This window comes from Pungitius pungitius, chromosome 9, assembly GCF_949316345.1.
Source record: "Pungitius pungitius chromosome 9, fPunPun2.1, whole genome shotgun sequence".
NCBI lineage: Eukaryota > Metazoa > Chordata > Actinopteri > Perciformes > Gasterosteidae > Pungitius > Pungitius pungitius.
In genome coordinates this window covers 21,291,621-21,316,956 of record NC_084908.1, presented here as the reverse complement: position 1 = coordinate 21,316,956, position 25,336 = coordinate 21,291,621, and the positions used below count along the sequence as shown (strand labels likewise).

Here is a 25,336-nt window from a genome sequence, read left to right as displayed (position 1 = left end):
AGAGTGATGGAGGACAGGTGGAGGTAGAATGATGGAGGACTGGTGGAGGTAGAGTGATGGAGGACAGGTGGAGGTAGAGTGATGGAGGACTGGTGGAGGTAGAGTGATGGAGGACAGGTGGAGGTAGAGTGATGGAGGAATGATGGAGGTAGAGTGATGGAGGACTGGTGGAGGTAGAGTGATGGAGGAATTTTGGAGGTAGAGTGATGGAGGAATGATTGAGGTAGAGTGATGGAGGAATGATGGAGGTAGAGTGATGGAGGACTGGTGGAGGTAGGTTCTGTGTTCATAGTCACATGACGTGTCTAATGAGGCATCTCAAAGCTGAGATGATCTCGAGCTGATGAAGAACCCTGGTGATCTCGCTCCAGGCTGAGGGACAGTCACTAAAGGGTGAAACTGGTTGAAATCCACTTATTGCAAATCGCTAAATGACTAAATGATGTATTAGTACAAAACACTTAAGGACCGCCCTTCAAAATAAAAGCAGTAAACCTTAACTCTAAATTGAGAGAACAAAATGAATAACAAAGTGTCACTCTTTCACTCTGCCTCCTCCTCAGGGCACCGCCAACAACCAAACGGGTATTTTCCCACAATCCTTTGTGAAGATCATTAAGTCCCTCCCAGAGAGCGACTCAGAGGGCGAGGGGGGCGGCCCCTGCTACAGCTGCCTGCGCTGCTTCCTGCTCACGCCCTCGGGGGTCCAGACCAGGTCAGTGTGGTGACCAGCAGGTGAATCTGTAGGTGGTCCCGATACTTGAAATAGTTAGTGTGCCGTATACAAACATGACATCCACTATTTTTACTTAAACTACTCGTCATTCTGCATATGGATCAATTTGCCATTTTAACATATGTGCCTGTTTGAAACCTTGTGATAGTTCCTTTTGTTAGAAGCAGACTGCGATGGGAATCTGGGTGAAGTTGGATTTAGGGTTGTTTAATGTGCGGCTGATGGGTTGAGTATCTGCTGTGTTCCTCCCTGCAGGGATGTGTGTGTGCAGGAGGACCTCAGCATCCAGCCGGCGCACAAGGACCTTCTCTCTCAGATGAGGTGGGTGTTTCTGCACCTTTTATGTAACTCGCTACCACCGTCTTTTTATTCTCCAACAATGGAGACCGTTTTTGGGGAGAAACAAAGGATTTATTGGGCTTTTTAAAAAGTGAGTTTTCATTTCATGCTGGAAAACAACGGTCCAAAGGATCAACATTCTGGGGGTGTTAAGAGTTGACGGGGGGGGGGGGGGGATCATTGCACATGGAATGTGAAAGTATGTGATGAAGTAATGGGAACGCCACGTGAGAGGTTCTTATGTAAGACTTACAAACCACCAAGAGAAGGAGGTTTCATGTTACTCCGTGTGCTGATGAACACGCAGTAGTAGTGAACATCATACATGTACGATGAACATAGGTGTACTGATGAACATGCAGTACTAGTGAACATCATACATGTACGATGAACATAGGTGTACTGATGAACACGCAGTACTAGTGAACATCATACATGTACGATGAACATAGGTGTACTGATGAACACGCAGTACTAGTGAACATCATACATGTACGATGAACATACGTGTACTGATGAACACGCAGTACTAGTGAACATCATACATGTACGATGAACATACGTGTACTGATGAACACGCAGTAGTAGTGGACATCATACATGTACGATGAACATACGTGTACTGATGAACACGCAGTAGTAGTGGACATCATACATGTACGATGAACAAACGTGTACTGAAGCCACAACACACCAGTGACTCACATTCACACAGTCACAGCTACAGGAGCAGCGAGGGTTAAGTGTCTTGCTCAAGGACACACCGGTCAGCCTGGGATCGAACCGCCGCCCCTCCGGTTGAAACGTCGTTGATTCTCTGAGCGCGTTGTAACGAACGTAGAACACAAACTTGCATATTAGCCCCCTGCCCCCCTCCCTCTCCGACTCATTATCTCGGAGAGGCGAGTGCTACGATGATTAGCCCTCCCCATCCAGAATGCGTTAATTTCATCTGCTCATTATTGTTTCCTCTCTGATTGGGCCCTGAGGAGCCGATGGGTGAGACCCTGGTCTGGAGTTTTTAATGTAGCGTAAGGAGGGGGGGGGGGGGGGTTGAGTGTGTGAGGGGGGGGCAATGACTCCCTCCGCATGAGCCTAGAGTCACCTGAACAGAATGAACGAGTCTCCACAGAAGCCCACAAATATGAGAAGCGCATGTTGTCATGGCAACGTCACCGTATGGTTTCCCGGCCGACGCTTTGAAACCTCGAGCTCAGCTTTTCGGACCGTCGTCATTTTGCAACTAAAAGTGAGAAGAGATAATATGAAAATATTAGAATGATCTTCAATGAGGTGAAATCGAGGGTTCAAGTCCCAGGAGTCTTCTCACTATCACTGGAACATTTAACAGGCATCTGGTGTTTTGGGGACGTGACGTTGGACGTGTGCGTCCTCCATCAGATGTGTCTTCGTCTTGTGCGTCCTACATCAGATGTGTCTTCGTCTTGTGCGTCCTACATCAGATGTGTCTTCGTCTTGTGCGTCCTACATCAGATGTGTCTTCGTCTTGTGCGTCCTACATCAGATGTGTCTTCGTCTTGTGCGTACTCCATCAGACGTGTCTTCGTCTTGTGCGTCCTACATCAGATGTGTCTTCGTCTTGTGCGTCCTCCATCAGACGTGTCTTCGTCTTGTGCGTACTCCATCAGACGTGTCTTCGTCTTGTGCGTCCTCCATCAGACGTGTCTTCGTCTTGTGCGTCCTCCATCAGACGTGTCTTCGTCTTGTGCGTCCTCCATCAGATGTGTCTTCGTCTTGTGCTTTGTGTATTTATTCTCATTGTTTAGGAGTTTTCTTTTGGGTGAAATTCCCTCAGCAAACATTTTAATTAAAACCTAATACAAAAGGCCATGAAGTCCTTTCCTGCTCTGATGGATGGTGCAATATTTTCTCCATGTAATGTCGCCATAAAAAATATTTTATTGCTTTTAACATTAAAGTAATCAACCACTTGATACGAAGGAAACCTCAACGTGTGATTGTTCTCTCAGAACCAATAAGAACCCTCAGAAGACCATATCATATATTATTATATATTATACTAACCTCCATTATATGAAGCACAAACCCCGATGAAAGACGAGGAGCAACAACTTGATTTCACACACTTCTTCCTTTGGGTGAATTAAACTATAAAGTGAAACGTGTCCTGACCCCCCCCCAGGAATGTCTTCAAAGTGGACGACATCGCCCTGAACTACCGCGACCCCGAAGGCGACCTCATCCGCCTCCTGGACGACGAGGACGTCCAGCTGATGGTCCGAGAGAGCAGAGGTCGCCGCGGGAAGGTCAACAGACCTGTCAATCAGTTTCCATGGGAACTGTACGTGACCTTGGCCTGCGACCTCTCGGTGTACCGCGCTGAGGCCTGAGAGCAGGGGGGTCATACATTCATTCAGTCACTGCTGTAGTAATAAACCTTAATAAACCTTAACTTAATGCAGGTTTTACATTCTGTGTGCTTTATTTTCTTTTGTTGAAGAAATACGTTCGGTGTTAAAGGGAGACGCACGATGGCATTAAGACATTTATTATATTGTTATCATTTCTTATTTCTGCCTTTGTGCTATAGTCAGTGGGTTAGCCTTTGTGCTAACGTTACATTAGCTGCTGTGTGCGACCACTAACAGCACACTCACATCACTGAGGGCTCCTGTTGGGCTGGTAGAGCTCTCAAATATCGGAGATTTGATGGGATTTATATATAATAAGTTATTTTTCTCCTTCAGGACAAAGCCTGGCTAGCTGTCTGCCTGTTTGTGGTCTGTATGCTATGCTAAGCTAATCAGCTAATCTTACTAGTTAATGATGGCAGGAGAGGTTTACCTTGTATCTAAATATATGAAATCATATAATAAAAACCAGACATATTCTTATTTCATGTTCTATGTGTGTTGGACATTCTGTTCCTCGGTCATTATAACCTCATCAGAACAAAAGGGCCGGTCGACCTTTAATGACCAACATTGGTCGTTACGGTCGTACATCTAATGAAGCTCATAACGGAGGCCACCAGGACAGAGTCGAGTCCACAGGGACAACGGGACGTGGGCCGCGTGCTCAGAGTGGAGAAACAAAAGGACGTCGCTGCTTACTATGATTAAAGCATCTCTGACTGAGTCTGCCAGCATGAGGTCAGAGGTCACTGTTAACATAGACTGGCTCCAGTGTGCCGTCCGTTTGAACTCTTTACCTCCATGACCTTCTTCTCACCTTCTCCAGAAACTTTATGAACGTATAGTTTTTAGTCCAATTCCAACCTGCCACTGAAGCTGTTTTCCACTGCTTTGGTTTGTCTGATCTGACGGAGCTTCACAGTGAGGACGTCCAGTTAAAGTCTCCCAATAACATTTGTATCTCTAGGACAGTGGCGTGACATCTCCAGAAGAATGCAGGAGGAAACTAAACCAGAAGTTTGGAACTGTCATTTAACCATTTAATCTGCAATCACTTCCTTCTCATTCATATTCAGATTATTATTATTTCAGATGCGAATCAATCCTCATTTCATCTAAAAAATGTGAGGTCAGAACTTCATGTGGTGACCAGCAGGGGGCGACTCCTCTGCTCCCATAGACGTCTATGAGGAAATGACTCTACTTCTGTGTAGTGACCAGCAGGGGGCGACTCCTCTGCTCCCATAGACGTCTATGAGGAAATGACTCCACTTCTGTGTAGTGACCAGCAGGGGGCGACTCCTCTGCTCCCATAGACGTCTATGAGGAAATGACTCTACTTCTGTGTAGTGACCAGCAGGGGGCGACTCCTCTGCTCCCATAGACGTCTATGAGGAAATGACTCTACTTCTGTGTAGTGACCAGCAGGGGGCGACTCCTCTGCTCCCATAGACGTCTATGAGGAAATGACTCTACTTCTGTGTAGTGACCAGCAGGGGGCGACTCCTCTGCTCCCATAGACGTCTATGAGGAAATGACTCTACTTCTGTGTAGTGACCAGCAGGGGGCGACTCCTCTGCTCCCATAGACGTCTATGAGGAAATGACTCTACTTCTGTGTAGTGACCAGCAGGGGGCGACTCCTCTGCTCCCATAGACGTCTATGAGGAAATGACTCTACTTCTGTGTAGTGACCAGCAGGGGGCGACTCCTCTGCTCCCATAGACGTCTATGAGGAAATTACTCTACTTCTGTGTAGTGACCAGCAGGGGGCGACTCCTCTGCTCCCATAGACGTCTATGAGGAAATGACTCTACTTCTGTGTAGTGACCAGCAGGGGGCGACTCCTCTGCTCCCATAGACGTCTATGAGGAAATGACTCTACTTCTGTGTAGTGACCAGCAGGGGGCGACTCCTCTGCTCCCATAGACGTCTATGAGGAAATGACTCTACTTCTGTGTAGTGACCAGCAGGGGGCGACTCCTCTGCTCCCATAGACGTCTATGAGGAAATGACTCTACTTCTCTCTTGATTTATTCCCTCAGTAAACATTGTAAACATGAGTTTATGGTCTCAGTCTCTAGTTTCAAGTCTTCTTCAATGCAGCATGATGTTCATTTAGTGAATGATGGTCCATTTAGAGTCAAACAGACCATAAAGAGGGGATGCTTTAGGGCGGGGTTACACGCTGATTGACAGGTCTCTAACAGACCATAAAGCAGGAGGTGCTTCACTATGTGTTTTCACATAGTTAATTATAACATTTTGTTTGTACTTCCCTCAAGTACAAAATGATATATTTCTCACACCTTTGCTGTTTATTAGTAGGAAGGTTGGTTCCATGTAATCATTATATAATACGGAGCTGTTACTAACTTGGTTTTTACACTTTGTTTTCCAAGATGCTCAGACAGTGTGATGTTTTCATCACAGCTTTGGTCAACACACAGCGGGAGACGGAGCCAGAGCAAAGAACGAGGGACGCTCTAACGAATACCCAGTGATGTCCTGTTGCATCTTGGGAAAGAAACAAGCTTGTTCTCAAAGCAAGTATGGAATGAAGTCACTCTCCCTTTTTATCCACTTTATTAAAGTTAGCACAAAGAGCTTAAGTTGTGCGTGGATTGTGTCGCCCCCTGTGGACTGAAGTGGTAGTGTCTCTACCACCAGGACCCTTTACAACCTCTCATTCTACTGCAGGGTCTCACAGTCTGACCTGCAGTCCTGGTACTGGTTCTCCAGGGCCTCCCTTCACTCCAGAACGTCCAGCACTACGTCCTCGTTCTCCAGAGAGGAGAAGCTCTGCTCCCGGAGGAGGAGAAGGAGCAAGAGGAGGAAGAGGAGGAGAAGGAGGAGACCACACAGAGACTGGTTCATGTAGAGGATTTATGGGCTTGACGAGGTACTGCAGACTCCGTCCTGATTGGTTGTTCACAGGATGACGGTTACATGTGAATGTGCTGTCATCAACATATGTGTGTTGTTTTTATGTGTTATTAAAACAACCCTCAGGTCCTTTGATCCTGAACCCATCAAACACAACCATACAAGGTTCTGGATGCCGAGTGGCTGCAGGTTCCCAGTTTGACCTCACGCGTCTCGCCACAGGGGGGCGCCGCTGATCCACCTCGGTACTGCATGCTGCCGAGACATCTTCATCCTCGCCACCTTCATCCTCATCATCAATCAAGAGTCTCTTCATCCACACGAGCAGAAGACAAAGTGACAAAGGTGTGAAAGGTCACACAGACGTGTGTGTGTGTGTTTCCATAGTAAATATGTAAATATGATTGAAAATATTCATAATTAACAAAAACACTTTAAAAATTGAGATTATTCTGATATTACTGAAAAATAAAATGTAATATACAGTAACAATGAATCTCTGTATCTATGCCTGTACACCAAAGGAGAAAATAATTATAAAATGACTTTAATAACCCGTAATATGAAGTAAGGGGGGGTGTAATATCTCAATTAGACATTGTCTTTATTAAAATCCCAACATTTTAGTTTCCATCGTGCTGATAAATAAGAAAACTGAATCTCATTGAAATAAAGCGGATGTGGTTCTGCAGAACGGACCGGCTCTTTAAGGATCTTGCAGGGGGGGCGGATGCTCATCAGGTCTATCTGTGGACCTGGAGAAGGCGTTTGACCCCCAGAGAGGCCGTGGGAGGACTGGATGGGGGGGGTCCTTCATGGTGTTCATGTGGTCCGTTACTCTGCACTAAGTCAGAGTCGTTTGTGGGGGGGTCGCTGGATGGTGGTTTTCATGGACAGGATTCCTCCTGATGACATCATCGGTCTGTGAGGTCACAGGGTGATGATGAGATGATGAGGGAAATAAGTCAGCTGTGTGGAAACATCCTTCAAAAGCTTTAGCGTGTTGCTACCGGAGGAAGGAGAGGAGGAGGAGTCATGTGACTCCACTAGTAGATAATAAATAGATAGGAGGTGGTGCAGGTCGGGATGTGAGGTATCCGAGTCACAGGACGTCGTCATGGTAACCATGCTCATTGTTTTTTGAAGCCTCGATTTTGGCAATTTTGCTGAACCTGCAAACGTTTCTTTCTGATCTTTGATATTTATGGTTTTCTGTGAGGCAGAACTCCCCCAACCCCCCAACCCCCCAACCCCTAACCTCCATCTTCATACTCATCGTCTCATTGTTCTCCCTCCGACTCGCGGCCAGAAGAAGACCGTGGAATTTGAGGCATTCAGTTTGCACTTCCTGTGTTTTCCTCCCGTCGCCATGGCAGCACTTCCTGTCTCTAGATCTTGAAAAGACACACCCACACATGCACAGACACACACATGCACACACACATGCGCGTTCACACAGGCGCGTTCACACAGGCGCGTTCACACAGGCCTACTCTGTGCAAACACATGCAGGCAGTAAGGATGCATTCTGGCAGCAGAGAGCTAGCGTGCACATGCTACCACATATTTCTTTCTCTCCATCAGGACGTGGTTTAGCCTAAAGATGTCTTCATGAAACTTATACTGATGCCTCTGCTAACGTGGAAACAAACAAGTTCATTTCACCCACAAAAAAAACACATCGTCTGACCTTTTGAAGAGAGTTGGTGGAGAGAAAAGAGAGAACTTTATAGTTAGTTAGTTATAAAAAACAACGGCAAAATATTCTTCATAATGGACCTTTTTCACAAAAACTGGAAATGCGTAGTCAATGTGGAAGTGGACTTCCTGTCAAGCGTCAACACATCAGGAGAAAATGAGTCTTCACAACTTCACTCACAGATTTACCTGCAGTTACATTTGCTGACGTTGCAGGACGGGTGGAGGTAAAACTCCATCACAAAAAGAACAAAGTAAATAAATGGTACACATTAATTTGTCCATTAGTATCAAGTTAGCAGGCTAACTGTTAGCTACTGAACTGCTAACTAGAAGGACAAATCACTAGTGTAACTTAGTCATAATGTATGTAGCTGCTGTTTTTTGTTTTTTTTTCCTTTGGGGGTGAAATCGTTCCGAGGAAAAGGACTAGAGCTCATATGTCAAACTCGTCCTGCTGCCGGCGTCAGCGGACCGGCGCCCGTACTGTTCGGTACTGTTGGGTACTGTTGGGTACTGTTCGGTACTGTTCTGTACTGTTGGGTACTGTTGGGTACTGTTCGGTACTGTTCGGTACTGTTCTGTACTGTTGGGTACTGTTGGGTACTGTTGGGTACTGTTCTGTACTGTTGGGTACTGTTGGGTACTGTTCGGTACTGTTTGGTACTGTTCTGTACTGTTGGGTACTGTTGGGTACTGTTGGGTACTGTTCGGTACTGTTCTGTACTGTTGGGTACTGTTGGGTACTGTTCGGTACTGTTCGGTACTGTTCTGTACTGTTGGGTACTGTTGGGTACTGTTGGGTACTGTTCTGTACTGTTGGGTACTGTTGGGTACTGTTCGGTACTGTTTGGTACTGTTCTGTACTGTTGGGTACTGTTGGGTACTGTTCGGTACTGTTCGGTACTGTTGGGTACTGTTGGGTACTGTTCGGTACTGTTCTGTACTGTTCTGTACTGTTGGGTACTGTTCGGTACTGTTTGGTACTGTTCTGTACTGTTGGGTACTGTTGGGTACTGTTCGGTACTGTTCGGTACTGTTCTGTACTGTTGGGTACTGTTGGGTACTGTTCGGTACTGTTCTGTACTGTTCTGTACTGTTGGGTACTGTTGGGTACTGTTCGGTACTGTTCTGTACTGTTGGGTACTGTTGGGTACTGTTTGGTACTGTTCTGTACTGTTGGGTACTGTTCGGTACTGTTCGGTACTGTTCTGTACTGTTGGGTACTGTTGGGTACTGTTCTGTACTGTTCGGTACTGCTTAGTTACTTGCTTAGTAACAGCTTTTGGGAATAACAAGAAGAGCCCGGTACGCTACCATAAATTCTCTTTGCTTGCACCATTTGTTTAACGTTGCCCCGACCGAACAGGAAGAAGATCACAACGATTGCGTATTTCAGGTAACAAATACGGAAGTTAGACGAAAAACGTCTAAAACTTCTTCTAAGACTTTTTCTGTGGGGCAGTTTGATACTAAAACAGAAAAACCCTAGAAAAGGAAATGACCTCTATTTGTGAAGCATTATGATTTATTCAGTAAACTTTGTGAAGTTTGTGAAATAATGAAGTTATTATTATTATTATAATCATCACTGCTCCTGTGTCCATGCTGACGTGTTCCACAGGGTGAAGATGGTTGAGGTCATCTTCGGTTATTCTGCCACATATTATCATTAATGGTGAAACTCATGAAGGAGAAGCTTTTGTGTGTTTTGAGGATGTGAGTCGGTGCGAGATGTTGCCGGACTCAGCACAAAGGGACAGACACACACTCCTGAGTGCAGGGAGGGGGAACCGATGGACCTCAGCACTTCCTCTTTCACTTCTTCAATGAGCGCATGCCTGGTTACCGTAACCAAGGGCACAAACAAACCGCTTCCTAAAATACTCGCCGCGGCCCCGTGGAAACGCCGCCTCGTTTGCCACTAGAGAATCAGGTTAATAGACCAGAACCCAGAACAGAACCACAATCAGAACCCAGAGCAGAACCACAAGCAGAACCCAGACCACATCCCAGAGCAGAACCATAAGCAGAGCCCAGACCAGAACCCAGACCAAAACCAAGACCAGAACCACAAGTAGAACCAAGACCAGAACCACAAGTAGAACCCAGAGCAGAACCCTGTGAAAAGAGCCACCAGTGGAGGCGAGTAGAAAGCAACAGAGAAGAAGAGCGTCTGCGTGGTGGAACCATCGTGTACATGAACACACACGCACAACGTGCACTCGTGTTATTGTGAATTTAATAACAGGAAGTTGTGAGGGAAAACTTGAGGGCGGAGCTATTGTGTGACCAGCTAATGATGTGAGTGCTTGGTGGAGTCTGAGGACCTGCTGATCGGAGTCTGGAGGTTTTGGAAAGTGAGGTCATTCATAGGAATGTTTGAGGGGTAAAAACCTCTTATCAGATCTGACTCATAAGTCTTCAGACTTGACTTGACTCACAGCCATTGTGTGAATTCTCCTAATTTAGCCTGAACAGGTTTAGAGAGAGACCTGGTCTGTGGTGGAAGAGTCCTTTCAGCTCAAGAAGGTTCCTCACTCAAGTGTCTGAGTGACCTTCATCATAAGAGCTATTAAAATACTAGTGCTACAATGCTTCCTTTATTAGCAACATTCCTATGCTAAAGGAGCTAGTGGAGGAAACAACATACCTTTGAACTTAGCTCAGCACATATAAAGTTGGGTGTAGGTAGCTCAGCACATATAAAGTTGGGTGTAGGTAGCTCAGCACATATAAAGTTGGGTGTAGGTAGCTCAGCACATATAAAGTTGGGTGTAGGTAGCTCAGCACATATAAAGTTAGGTGTAGGTAGCTCAGCACATATAAAGTTGGGTGTAGGTAGCTCAGCACATATAAAGTTGGGTGTAGGTAGCTCAGCACATATAAAGTTGGGTGTAGGTAGCTCAGCACATATAAAGTTGGGTGTAGGTAGCTCAGCACATATAAAGTTGGGTGTAGGTAGCTCAGCACATATAAAGTTGGGTGTAGGTAGCTCAGCACATATAAAGTTCAGAGTCTGAGGGTTGAAACTGCTGATGTGTGTCCAGAATAAAGTGCACGTGTGTGTGTGAGTGAGTGTGTGAGTGTGTGAGTGTGTGTGTGAGTGTGTGAGTGTGTGTGTGTGTGAGTGTGTACGTGCGACCGAGGGCGGACTCAGGTCACAGCGTGGGGGGGGTCAGACGAGGCCACGTAAGAAGCCAGGACACCCCCACAGCAAACAAGAGGGAGACCAAACTACTGGCTCTGCCCATACAAATACACCATGTGTGTGTGTGTGTGTGTGTGTGTGTGTATGTGTGTGTATGTGTGTGTGTTTGGGGGGGGGGGGGGGGGGGGCGCAGTGAGGGAGATTCACTTCCCCACTGAGGGAGATGCAGAAGATCAGCACAATTGTTCAGAAACTATTTTATATGTGCTGAGCTAACGTCACGGTGTAAACGGATGATAAACAATCAATCAATCAATAACATGTGACTTATTATCCTCAACATGTGTCCTCCTTGTGATGGAAGTCGTTTTTTACCGACTGTATGCCGATGACACGCTCCTCTTGGTCCCAGAACATAGCTTGTTGCTAGGCTACACAAAGGAAGAAAAAACAATATACCAAAACAATGTTATGTTAATATCTTGATGTAAATTCTCCCAAAGGTGCTTTGGGGAGGAACCAACTGGTAAAAGGGATTTGAAAGGAGTTAAAACCTTTTCAGAGGGAAGTTGTTACACTCTGATTCAGATGAAGCTTCGTGGTGTAATAGTTTAAAAATGATTTGTTCACGACACTATTGATCTTAAAGACTATAATCAACTTTCAAGTTTTTTCTTTTAGTGAAAACCACAAAAAACAATATTGGTTTTGTTGATACATTTTGTCTTTTCTCGGACATTTGTTGCTTCGCCTTTTGAATAAAATGGATTCAAGCTTTTTGTGCAGGAATTTGTGAGGTGTACAAAAATAAATGTTTGAGTGTGTATGTTCATCCATTGTGAGTCACATCAGGTGGAATAAGATCGTGTCTCCCCTCAGGTGAAGAGGATTAGACACATAGACATGAACATTGGGGATTCAGCAAGGCGTGTGTGTGTGTATGTGTGTGTGTGTGTGTGTGTGTGTGGCTTGTCGGGTGTGTGTCAAACGTGGGCGGACCCCACTGCACCGTTTACACACGACTCCTCTGTGTGACCTCGCACGTTGCCGCTGTCCCTGATTGGCTGCCAGCTGCCAGCTCATTAAGCCGCTCGCACAGGGACGCCGTGCCAGAGGACACACTCTCCATTTGTTTCACAACACACGGACACAGTCGCACACACTCTTCAGGGGGCACCGCAGGCATGGCGTGCAGCCACACACACACACACATACGTACAAAGACGTACACACGCCGCAGGTCGTCAGTAGCAGAGGCCCCGTGGGGCCTCGTGACCTGGCTGGACTTTGGCTCACCTTCGCACAGCCTCACACCTACATGTCCGCTGGCTGGAGGACCAGACTGCCGGGTGAGGACTCGAGGAGAAACATTTGGAGGAAGGAAAGAGGAAAAAAGGAGACAGGAGTAGAGCACAATTATTCATTTTGGGCAACAAAAAGTTAAACTGACAAACTCGTTATCTTGTTGTCTGGAGTGTGTTGATCGACGATGTCACCGACCACTCTGGTGAGTCCGACGAGGTCATAACTCACCGAAAAGAGGTGTTGCTAGCATTGTTAACATCATGGTGCCTTAAAGGGTTTGAGTGTAAATGGATACTTGGATTACATGGATACGGTTATGCTAGTGATAGCAGTAATGATAATACTTTTCACACCTGGTCTTGGTGAGTACCCGTTTCTAGTCTGCTTAGGCGATGACCTGACCCTACCCTGCACTCTGATCGGCTACTCACTGCTAACCGCTAACTGCTAACCACTGTTACGACCCCGCCCTTCACCTGCTTGCCTGCTGGTGGCGGTGTCTTCCAGGGAGGGCGTGAGAGATCGCACACCCCTGCTCCCATATTACCTTTTGATTGTGGAGGGGATAAAACTCTAGTTTCCCCTCTCAACAGCCCGCCTCTTCCTCCAGGGGAGCGACTGCCTCTGGAGACGTCACTTTGGCCTACCTTTGTTGTCTTATCCAATGCATACCAACCTTTTCTCTCTCCCCCCATTTGGACTATGATTTTCCCTTTTGTTTGAACCTAGACTTTGTTGACTTTGTTTAGTTACAGATATTGTAAAAGATTGAATAAACTCTTTCAGTTAATTTCAGTGGGCTTGTGTTCTTTATGTTGCGGTCAAAACGAGCTGGCCGTAACACCACTAACTGCTAATGTTAGCTTATTATTTGTGATGCTAGAGTAACTCAGCCATTTGTTTAGCCACATGATCAAAACTGTTTCAACCAGTAGAAGGCGGTTGTTGTGTTTATTTATCACACAACATGCTCAAAAATATCAAGATGGATCTGAATCCATGTGAAAAAGTCAGTTTTGGGCTTTATTTACTCTTTCAGTAAAGCTAGAGGTGCCACCGTGTAGAAATACATCTTCTGTAGACGTTTGCAGCTTCAGATAATAATACTAAGAACAGTTGTGTGTCTTTGTCACTGAGTCACATCCACAGCCTCCGGCACAACTTGTGATGCTGTAAAAATAGTTCAAACAGCACAATTACACTATTGAAAACCTTCTAAACAACGTGATCTCTGGGCGTTTAAAACGCACAACACTCTCAGGTCTTTTCTCGTGGTGTGTTTCATTCTGAAGGTTTTCTTCAGTCATTTTACATTTATGTAAACATTGTGAGTCAAAAACACTTAAGCAACAAAATGAGCCGGGTATGTTTCAGAAAAGTGAGTATTTTTACTTGAATTAAACTACGTACTAAAGTGGACGTCCTACAAACAACCAGGACAGTGGTCTCTTTGGGGAACGTCCTTTGTCTCCGTTTGACCTTCTCTCCAGGCTGAGTCTCTTCCTCTTAAATCTATGTCACAAAAATACGTAAATGCTAAGCAACAACATGCAAAATGACGACAGAAAGTGACCGCTGGCTAGGTCCCGCCCCTCAAAGGCAGGCCGACCAATCGCAGCTTTTTAATATCCCGCTAGCGACTGAAGGGGTACTGAATGTACTTTAATCATTATCAGACTGTGGACTTTTGTGTTATTCATACCAGTCTGGTCCTTCAAACATAAATAAACACCACAGGTGGGATCTCTTTCAGGTGAGAATCGTTACCACATCCTGTCGCTGAGTTTAAGCACCTCAAAGAACTCGATGAGTCATCGCTGTTAAAGGGGAGAATCTGCTGACTGAATTAGCTTTGCGGGGGGGTTGCACAACACAAAGACATTCAGACGTCCCCTCTGTCTTCAATTATCTCTCTATTAGCATTGTTTACCTTTCGGGTATATTTTCTTTCTCACTTTGCCGTGTAAGGCTTCATCTCTTCACCCCCCCTTCCTCCCTCCCTGTGGTTCATCTTCTGTCCTCCCCCCCCACGTCTCTTTCACCATACGATACTCCGCTGTTGACGGGTCAGTCGGCGGTTTCTCATAGCAACCAGACATTTGTGCTGACCCCTGCTTCTCGGTGCGTGACAGAACTGCAGGAAGTCTGAGGAGTCTACTGTAGGAGTGCACACACACACACACACACGCACACGCACACGCACACACACACACACACACACACACACACACACACACACACACACTGAGGCTAAGAGTTGATTTTAAAGTTGATTTACTGACTCTGTTCTCTCTGCTCTACGTTCCTCTCAGATTCTCTACTGATGGTTTGACACATTTTGTTCCCAAACTGTGTCAAACCAAAGATGTCAAGCCGCACACACATTTCCTGCGTCCTAATGCTTATTTCTTCCAACCACTTCCATTTGTAGAAAATAGGTTCTGCTTTTATTCATTCTTAAATAGGCAGCACTTTGCACCACATAATCCGTATAAAATGTGCGATTAAAATAAAGATTTGTATTTCTAAATATGAAAGACAAACATTTGTATTTGTCCAACATTTATTTGGTTGTTTTAAAAAAAATAACATTTATCACAGTACAGTTAAACCAATAATTACGATCTGCAACAATAATTACACTTGAGACCTGGAGGACTTTGAATCCTCATTTTTAAAAATAAGTTAAGCAATAAAGTTTTTGCCCAAAAACAAAATCCTCTTCATAAAGCTTTTCTACATACAGTGTAGACTACAACCAGATCACCAGATCACCTTTAAGACTTCAATGTGGATATTGGTAGCGTTATCTCGACAGGCATTTGGTTGTTTGTGATCGGTTAAAAAACAAACAAGTTATTGATATGTTCCAGTACACAAACCTAAGCTACAATACATGCAGCTACATGTAGCTACAGTACATGTAGTTACAGTACATGAAGCTACAGTACATGAAGCTACAGTACATGAAGCTACATATAGCAACAGTACATGAAGCTACATATAGTAACAGTACATGAAGCTACAGTACATGAAGCTACATATAGTAACAGTACATGAAGCTACAGTACATGAAGCTACATATAGTAACAGTATATGAAGCTACATATAGTGACAGTACATGAAGCTACAGTACATGAAGCTACATATAGTAACAGTACATGAAGCTACAGTACATGAAGCTACATATAGTAACAGTATATGAAGCTACATATAGCAACAGTACATGAAGCTACAGTACATGAAGCTACAGTACATGAAGCTACATATAGTAACAGTATATGAAGCTACAGTACATGAAGCTACATATAGCAACAGTACATGAAGCTACAGTACATGAAGCTACATATAGTAACAGTACATGAAGCTACAGTACATGAAGCTACATATAGTAACAGTACATGAAGCTACAGTACATGAAGCTACATATAGTAACAGTACATGAAGCTACAGTACATGAAGCTACATATAGTAACAGTATATGAAGCTACAGTACATGTAGCTATATGTAGCTAAAGTGAACAAAGCTACATTACATGAAGCTACATGTAGCTACAGTACACACAGCTTAATGTAGCTACAGTACATGTAGGTTACTCCAGTGTTAATAAAGTTTGATTTAAAAGATTACAGTAACGTTTTTAGGCTGTCGAGGCCTTCCAGTTATTATCCGAGAGTATGAGTCCAATGTTCCATGTTTGACCCCCTGATTCTGAGTCCAAGTCCAGTTCTTCATTGGTGGACCCACTCACTCGATCACTCAGTCGGGCGAGCCAGTGTCGGTTCGCGGTTCAAATCCATGAAATCCAGCTTTTAGCATCACAACAAAACGTCCTCCCGACGGGTTTACGGGAGACTTCACTTTGGTCGTTTCTGTGACGACGGAAGCAGCAGGAAGAGTCGGACCGGCGACTCTCGGGTCCATCGCCCACCCAACGGTCTCCTCTGTGTCCCTTTGGCTCGGTTCGCCTCGCTTTAGCTTCACCTGTGGGCGGGGGGGAGAGAAGGTCACAGGTTATAAAAATGATGTTCATCAGCAGATTTATTCTTAAATAAACTCCTCAATCTCTTCTGACTGCTTCCGATGTTCAGTATTCTATCTGCCTCAGTGTTTAGCTCCAAACAGTCTTTTAAAGTCAATTTTGAAGTAGGGATGAAGATACATTCCAGAAAACCATGTTCTGAATATATAAATAGATATACAGAATATACTTTATATATAGATAGATATCTATATAGATGTTGGTATATAGATATATATTTATATATATACCTCCACACTTCATCGGTCGCCTCTCACCTGCAGCTCTACATGATCATGGCCCTCATGGCGGCCTTGCTGATGCGCTTGCTGTGCTTCCTGCGGCGCCGAGGTGACGCCGGGCGGAACGGGGCCCGGCGGGCCGGGGGGGGCCCGGGGGTTGAGGCGGAGAGGCCTGAAAGGGACCAAGAGAAGGTAAAGAGTTACCACAGATGTGACTTCCAGCAGAACACATCCACAGGTGGCCGAAGCTCTTTCTGGAATCGGCGCCGTCACCTGATTTGAAGCTGGTCGGCTTCGGTCTCGGCTTCGGATGATGTGGACGAAGATGAGTCCGGTGATCCGGCTCCGTCTGAATCATCTCCAGAACTTTATGCCTCCTCTCCTCCTCCGTTAAATGGCCGACCCCGCGGCTCTGTTCTGAGTCTTTTTCCGGGCCCTGATTGGCCGGCTCGGCCTCGCCTGAGTCCCTGCTATTGGCCGAGCCGCTCTCCTCCCTCTCGCCGCCTCCCGTGCGCCCGGTCACTTCGGCCTGTCTCCTGCTGGTCACCAACGCCGTGGGAGGGGCGGGGCTTAGTTCTAGCTTGGGCGGCCGAGTCGGGCTGGCAGGCGGCGTACCGGCGTCGGACTGCGGCGCGTCCAGCCAGCGCCGCCCCCCCAGCTCTTGATCCTCGGCCCCGCCGCGGTGGAGCTGCTGATGCTGCAGCAGCTGTTGCTGCCTCTGCAGCGGCGCGGCGTGCACGCCGCCCTCCTCCCGGCTCCCGGCGTACCCGCTCCCGTGCCCGACCTGGGGGGCCCCGCCTCCCATGACGCTGTGCTCCGCCCTGGCCTCGGAGGGCCCGAGATGCGTCCAGTGCACCAGCTGGGTGTAGCCGCCCTGCTGCCACCGCCCAACCGCCGGGTCCCGCTCCTCGGGCCCGTAGGCCTGCTGGTTGTGCTTCAGGTCGTCGTGGCGATGGAGGTCAGCCTTGGAGCCGTGAGTCTTGGGCGGGGGGTTGGCGTGGACGGTCCGGGGGAGGGGCTGCGCAGGCTGCAGCGGCGTAGGTGGGAGGGGGCGTGGGTGGGTCTGGATGGGGACGGAGGAGGCAGCTTGGCACCTGCAGCTGACGTGGTCCTCCACGGAGATGATCGCTTTCTCATAGTGGACTTTCCTGTTGACGTAGCGGATCTTTGTCACCTGAAGAAGAGACGGAGGACCGGGAAGTTTTTCTTTGAAAGACATCGTATCGGCGCGATGAGCCGCTTAGCTTGGCACTAATCCCACGTACCTGCAGGTATCGGGTGGAGGAGAGGGTGGGGACGCACTGCAGCACCCAAGTGTTGCAGCAGCCTGAGCAGCGCTGCACCTCCACGCAAGGAGGCCACAGCAGGAAGTTGGCGCTGGACCGCTCCACCTTCATCACCTCCGTCCGCACTTTACACGCCGCCTGCTGCGCCTGCTGCGCCTCCACTGTGGGCGGGGGTGGGGGGGGGGGGAGAAGGGGGTGGGTCAGTTTTAAAAAGGCATCAGGAATAAGAAAAGAAGAGACAGGAAGGGACAGGAATAGAAGCGGAGCCCACCGAGGCTTCTGGGTAATCGTCTGTGGTGGGTGTGGTTGGCGGGCGCGTCGTGCTCGTCTTCTTCCTCCTCTGGAGACAAAGACACAAACTCGTTAGTTTATCTGAGGGCCGACCGGCAGGACCCCCCCCCTCCTCCCCCACTTCCTCCCCCCCCCCCTCTTCCCCCCCTTCCTCCCCCCCCTCCTCCCCCTCTCACTTCTTCCCCCACTGAAACAATTCAGCTATTTTCTGCAACGATTAGTCCGCCGCTGTCAGAGAGATATGAGCTGCTAAATATAGCTCATGAGTTAGCACTCTCTCATGCGTCGTGCTGCTGCCCCTCGGTGCTAATTATAACCTGGTCAGTGTGTGTGTGTGTGTGTGTGTGTGTGTGTGCACAGAGTTGTTTAATTGCCTCTTAGCCCTAATTAACGGCCTGCTGCCAGCTACTCTCTGATGTATCCGTGCATTCATCTGTGTGTTTCAGCTACTTCCTCTTCCACATGGGACCCATTGCATTGTGGGAAAGGCCTACTTAGTGAAGGTGCAGGTCCCATGTTTCTCTCTCGTTCAAAGGAAGGAATCCGGAGCAGGAGCAGAATGTGCCGACCTCTGCTTGTCCGAGGTCAGTTATTCTCTCTGATTCAAAGTGAACTTTATCGGTACAAATGCTGCGGTTACTTAGTGGCAAAAGGAGAGGAACACATTGAGTGTCAGGAGGTCTCCTCACACACCCTTCAGTGTCTCGCCTTAATGAAAATACATCAATGTTGGTGAACTCCTGGGAGGTATGATTTATTTTATTAAATAAAACATCTGTCATGTGCTGACATAAATAGGTGAGAAGTGAGATTCAACCTCTCTCTGATCAGTTCTCTCTCATAAAGCTGCCTCATCACTCTTCTGTCTCTGTAAATATTGTCTTAACATGGAGGCTGACGGATGTTCTCCCTCACTGCATTCCTTTCTCTTCAGGCCTCCTCCACGTCGGTGTCCTCAGTGTGTGTGTGTGTGTGTGTGTGTGTGTACCTATTCCATTGGTCTCCTGCAGCAGCAGCTCCAGGTCGTCCACAGAGGAGATGGGGGAGTTCCTCACCAGGTGGACCAGCGACGAGGGCAGCGGATCTCCCTGCCGAGACAAAGTCAAACTTCTAATGTCTGTAACGTGTCACCATGGAAACAACCCTCGTTTACCATCGTCGTCGTGTTCAATGTGATCTGAAATAATATCTCCATACGCTTTGTTTATTGTGCGATCAATGAGGGGATTGATCTGAATGAGGAAACACAACCGAGATCTGAACACACATCAGTTAATGATACACAACCTCGTAGTGATGATCAATAAAAACCACGTCTCTGTCTGTCTGTCTGCCCTGTGGCTAAGGACACCAGGATCAACACACACACACACACACACACAGAGGCTGTTCTTTCAGTGTGGAGCTTGTAAACATCTGCTCTGCTGGTTATCAGATGTTTCTCTGCATGAGCACGTCGCTAAGCTGTCACTCTCTCACACACACACACACACACACACACACACACACAGACACACACTGCATGCGGCCTTGAAGGAAGCCTGGGAGGCAAAGAGATTGCATGGAATGTTTGAGGGGAAAGGTGAATGTGATGGAATGTAATTATGGGGCCAGCACACACACGCACAGACACACACATAAACACACACAGAAGCAGACTCTGAGAAGTCAACACACACAAACCACAGAGAGTCAAGTGACTCACAATCACACGCCTTCTTTTATCAAAGCGGGCCAACATGCTGTCACTCACTCACACAGACGCACACAGACGCACACAGACGCACACAATGCCTCTGGAGAGGTGACGGGTGTAGAGGTGTAGAGGTGATGGGTGTAGAGGTGACGGGTGTAGAGGTGATGGGTGGAGAGGTGATGGGTGTAGAGGTGATGGGTGTAGAGGTGATGGGTGGAGAGGTGACGGGTGTAGAGGTGATGGGTGTAGAGGGGATGGGTGGAGAGGTGATGGGTGTAGAGGTGATAGGTGGAGAGGTGATGGGTGTAGAGGTGATGGGTGTAGAGGTGTAGAGGTGATGGGTGTAGAGGTGACGGGTGTAGAGGTGACGGGTGTAGAGGTGACGGGTGAAGAGGTGATGGGTGGAGAGGTGATGGGTGTAGAGGTGATGGGTGGAGAGGTGATGGGTGAAGAGGTGACGGGTGTAGAGGTGACGGGTGAAGAGGTGATGGGTGGAGAGGTGATGGGTGTAGAGGTGATGGTGTAGAGGTGATGGTGTAGAGGTGATGGGTGGAGAGGTGATGGGTGTAGAGGTGATGGGTGTAGAGGTGATGGGTGGAGAGGTGATGGGTGGAGAGGTGATGGGTGGAGAGGTGATGGGTGTAGAGGTGTAGAGGTGATGGGTGTAGAGGTGACGGGTGTAGAGGTGATGGGTGGAGAGGTGATGGGTGTAGAGGTGATGGGTGTAGAGGTGATGGGTGGAGAGGTGACGGGTGTAGAGGTGACGGGTGTAGAGGTGATGGGTGTAGAGGTGATGGGTGTAGAGGTGATGGTGTAGAGGTGATGGTGTAGAGGTGATGGGTGGGGAGGTGATGGGTGGAGAGGTGATGGGTGTAGAGGTGATGGGTGGGGAGGTGATGGGTGGAGAGGTGATGGGTGTAGAGGTGATGGGTGTAGAGGTGATGGGTGTAGAGGTGATGGGTGGAGAGGTGATGGGTGTAGAGGTGATGGGTGTAGAGGGGATGGGTGTAGAGGTGATGGGTGTAGAGGTGATGGGTGGAGAGGTGATGGGTGTAGAGGTGATGGGTGTAGAGGTGATGGGTGGAGAGGTGATGGGTGGAGAGGTGATGGGTGTAGAGGTGATGGGTGTAGAGGTGATGGGTGTAGAGGGGATGGGTGTAGAGGTGATGGGTGGAGAGGTGATGGGTGGAGAGGTGATGGGTGTAGAGGTGATAGGTGGAGAGGTGACGGGTGGAGAGGTAATGGGTGTAGAGGTGATGGGTGTAGAGGTGATGGGTGTAGAGGTGATGGGTGTAGAGGTGATGGGTGTAGAGGTGATGGTGTAGAGGTGATGGTGTAGAGGTGATGGTGTAGAGGTGATAGGTGGAGAGGTGACGGGTGTAGAGGTGATGGGTGTAGAGGTGATAGGTGTAGAGGTGATGGGTGGAGAGGTGATGGGTGTAGAGGTGACGGGTGTAGAGGTGACGGGTGTAGAGGTGACGGGTGAAGAGGTGATGGGTGGAGAGGTGATGGGTGTAGAGGTGATGGGTGTAGAGGTGATGGGTGTAGAGGTGATGGGTGGAGAGGTGATGGAATGAAGAAGGAGGAGAGTTCTTCTTCTGGTGTAAAATCTCTAAACAATAAGATAATTATCATTTATTATTATGATAAATAATATTTGAGCTTTTCTGACCCCTGAAGCACGAGCACATGTCCACTAACACGCATCCACAGACACACACAAACACACACAAACGCACACGGCCCCTTAAACCCTCTGCAGATTAGTTGCTGTTGTTCTTATGTAAAATGGATCAGGAATCATCCTGCAGAGACAACGAGCAAGCCGACCAATCAGCTGCGAGCGTTGATGTAACAGAAGACCCGCCCCCACGTGTATCTGACTCCACGTCTGTTGGCTTTAAAGCTCCACCATGTGCGTGTGTGTGTGTGCGTGTGTGTAACCGAACTCTGGTCCACGGACAGATGTTGTGGGTCAAAGGCGTCCAGAGGAGGATTCAGGGCGTCGGGTCATGTGACCGCTCGGTGTTCTTTTAGACATGAAGAGAAGATGTCTCGGTGATTTCCCTGCTTTGTGTGCTCTGAATACATGATACAACGTGTAATAACTCTGTAACGAAATATAGCAGTATTTCACACCAACAAAAATTCAATTTTTGTAAATCACCTCAAAACATATCACAGCCCTATAACTATGAACGTGGAGATATTGGATACGACGAAAGCCACCCGGAAATGATGGACAGCTTCCTTAGCCTCTCAGAAGCTGTAAAGTTCGACGTCCATCATGTAATTCCAAAGCAACGAGAAGATATGACAGAACAACCTTCAAGGGTTCAGCATTTCCTACTTTCATTTTCAGAATAATTAACTTGAAGCGGTTTAGGCCGTAAATATTCCACTCATTAGCTTGAAAGTTCCTCCTAGAAGTGTCAGACAAAGGTTTGTCCCAATTAGCGTTAGCCAGCATTAGCTGCCGTTAGCTAACTCAAGTTTCTCTCACATGTGTCTTTCTATCGTCATCTAAGCCCATAAAAACTACTCATTCCTTCACATCGAGCTCTAAGCGCACATCAGCGACTTTAACGCTAGCTCGTTTAAGCTAGTTTTCTACCGCGCTGCGTTAGCCTCCTGCTATTTGGTAAGACCGTGTGAGTAAGTTAAACAACTTGTTCAACATATAAAGTTATTCTATAGAATACGACTTCAACTGAAGGGTCCGTTACAAACTTAGGAGTAAAATGAGCGTCGGTCAGATTGAGGGATGGAGGGGGGCGGGGGGGGGGGACATCTTCACAACACTGTGCTGCTGTTGAAATAAGAGATGATGAACTGAGGGACGGACTTCTGCTCTGCTTCGTATCAGCGTATCCAGATACCTGATGAACAATAACTGATAATACACAAAGATGAGACCGGCCTGAACCAGAAGGTCTTCATCACATGACCTCTGTAGTTATTCTAACTTATTTTAACCTAAACACCAATCTTTGTCTGAACATAACTAGCTGTTTAGTTGTCATTTTTAATATGATTTATATTAATGTCATCATAAACCAACATCTTTGCACCTCTGAGGATGGAGGTTCTATCTGATGGTGGTTCTATCTGATGGTGGTTCTATCTGATGGAGGTTCTATCCGATGGAGGTTCTATCTGATGGAGGTTCTATCTGATGGAGGTTGTCCCTGCAGTGGTCCTGCCGTACACCTGTTCTGCTACTTGTAATTACTTGTATCATCTCTGTTAGAGGAGTTGAATGTATTGTACATCTTTTACATTGTTGATTCTGTACACATGACATCCATGTCAGTCTGTCCATCCCGGGAGAGGGATCCTCCTCTGACGTTCTCACTAAGGTTTCTTCCCTTTTTCCCCATTGAAGGGTTTTTTCATATTTTGGGGAGTTTTTCCTGTGCCGATGTGAGGGTTTGGGGACAGAGGATGTTGCATGTGTACAGACTGTAAAGCCCTCTGAGGCTAATTTGTAATTTGCGATTTTGGGCTATACAAAATAAAATGAATTGAATTAATCTGTTTGAATTTACCTATACAGTATTTTTTGTGTGAAGCAGTTCCTTGTGAAGATGGAAGTTTATTTTGAAAAGACAGGTGTCATGTTTAAATTAGCACGTGTTGCTGGTGTTTCATGGTTGGAAATCGTACCAATGTTTGTTTATGTGAGGGAAACACACACATGCACTAACATGCACTAATGCTGCCTCTCTGTCCATCTGTCCCTGTCTGTCTGCCTGTCTGATATACGTCCCTCATTCGTCACAAGCTGCAGATTCACAGCAGTAGAACTGGATAGACTGATGGACATGTTTCTACATGCGTGCACACACACACACACACACACACACACACACAGCAGTAAACTGTAAACTGAATCAAAGCAGGTCGTCAGGAGATGAACATTCATGAACTCACTGAACATCAGCCTCCCGTTTTCACAGGAGAGCTCACATCTCCATCAAGGTGATGACCTCATGGCCCAAAACAACAGTGACACACACACACACACACACACACACACACACACACACACACACACACACAGACACAGACAGACACAGACCTATGAGACTCAACTCGTGTCGTCACTACTGGATGCACCTTCAGACATGAGAAGCCAAACAGTATTAATCATCACTTTTAATTCACTTAGTCCCCCCCCCCCCCCCCCCCCCCAATATACACCCTCCCCGGCGTTACCTCAGCGCCGCCGAGCCGTAGCCGGGCCGCAAAGAGCGCGGCCAGCAGCAGGACCGCGGACCTCATGGTGTCCAGCCTGAGGAGACGCAAGCGACCGGCTGAGCATCGAGCACCTCGGCGTCCGAATCCTACCGGCAGCCTCGTCCCGGTGTCGCACCGTACAATAGCCCCCTCCTCCTGTGTCGTGTGTCACCGTCCCGGGGGTTTGCTCACGGCTGGACGTCTGACTGCGTGCACGCCGCTGTCCCAAACACTCTCAGCAGACGTAATGCACTGCGTTCCGGTACGCGCCGGGTTCGATCCCGGCTGGTCTGCAGTCCAAATGTCTCCAAACGCGTGATATATGCTTAGAATCACGAATCTACCTGCGGGTCTGCGTCCATGTCCACATTCCAAAGGGGATCGGATCCCTCCGCTGGGTGGATCAACAACGCGGCATCTCCATCGGGCCGTGCGTAAAAGCCTGGTTCCGCTTTGGAGCGGTGCGCTCTGCGTAACGCGCTACGAGTCCTCTCTCTCTCCGCATCGACTGCAAGTGGCCGCTTTTATCTAAACGTGCCTCTCCTATAGCTCCTCCCTAGACGCCTCACCCCCCGCGGACCTCCCCATGCTTCTCCCCCAAACGTGTCTCCGTCCTCCGGGTCCGGGTCGGGTCGTGCTCGCCTCTCGCGCTTCTCCTCTCTGATCGCCTACCGAGCAGCGAGAAGCGGTTTTTCTCCCAGGACAGAAGCAGAGCTTCCCTCCCTCTACAAGTTTCAAGCTTCAGGTTAGACAGAAGAGCCGGAAACGGTGTGGCTTTCCCTTCAAAATAAAGCATGGAAATGTCGTGAAATCGAATCTCTGGCAGCAGGGCAGACAGTAAATGTTTAGGAATAAAGTCGAGAGCAGAATCACATTATTTGAGGACAATGAGCCTAAAGGTACAAACAGCTGATTTCATCCCAAAGATATGCTATTTTAAACCAACCAGAAAGGAAGTCAACCCTAAGAATTATCTTTTAATTTGATGGCGGAAGCTTGAATGAATGCTTTGGAAATGTTGTAAACTCTCAATCATCTCCTTCCACCTCT

General features: G+C 47.5%; 2 protein-coding genes and 2 long non-coding RNA genes across 4 annotated transcripts in view; 3 read left to right on the top strand and 1 right to left on the bottom strand.

Moving 5' to 3' along the window:
• The window catches only part of ncf4 (neutrophil cytosolic factor 4), a 10,069-nt gene extending 6,550 nt beyond the window's left edge, over positions 1-3,519 (top strand). The window contains exons 8-10 of the mRNA XM_037472880.2: positions 564-715; positions 992-1,057; positions 3,240-3,519. Of these exons, the coding sequence (XP_037328777.2) occupies positions 564-715; positions 992-1,057; positions 3,240-3,447 (426 nt within the window). The 3' untranslated portion in view covers positions 3,448-3,519. The remainder of the gene's footprint in view (positions 1-563; positions 716-991; positions 1,058-3,239) is intronic.
• Positions 3,520-5,420: 1,901 nt separating this feature from the next.
• On the top strand, positions 5,421-6,976 carry LOC119218436 (uncharacterized). The gene is made up of 3 exons (XR_005120386.2): positions 5,421-6,020; positions 6,171-6,372; positions 6,483-6,976. It is a non-coding gene; the product is annotated as an uncharacterized LOC119218436 (long non-coding RNA).
• Positions 6,977-12,567: 5,591 nt separating this feature from the next.
• On the top strand, positions 12,568-19,822 carry LOC119218565 (uncharacterized). Its single transcript, XR_005120401.2, has 3 exons — positions 12,568-12,712; positions 18,798-18,935; positions 19,286-19,822. It is a non-coding gene; the product is annotated as an uncharacterized LOC119218565 (long non-coding RNA).
• On the bottom strand, positions 15,921-25,019 carry pdgfba (platelet-derived growth factor beta polypeptide a). Its single transcript, XM_037473092.2, has 7 exons — positions 24,266-25,019; positions 19,340-19,439; positions 18,332-18,400; positions 18,040-18,221; positions 17,048-17,948; positions 16,811-16,946; positions 15,921-16,495 (listed from the first exon to the last, which is right to left on the bottom strand). The coding sequence occupies exons 1-6, from the start codon at positions 24,329-24,331 to the stop codon at positions 16,819-16,821; spliced, it is 1,446 nt and encodes a 481-aa protein (XP_037328989.2). The 5' UTR covers positions 24,332-25,019; the 3' UTR covers positions 15,921-16,495; positions 16,811-16,818.
• Between the last annotated feature and the right edge of the window lie 317 nt (positions 25,020-25,336).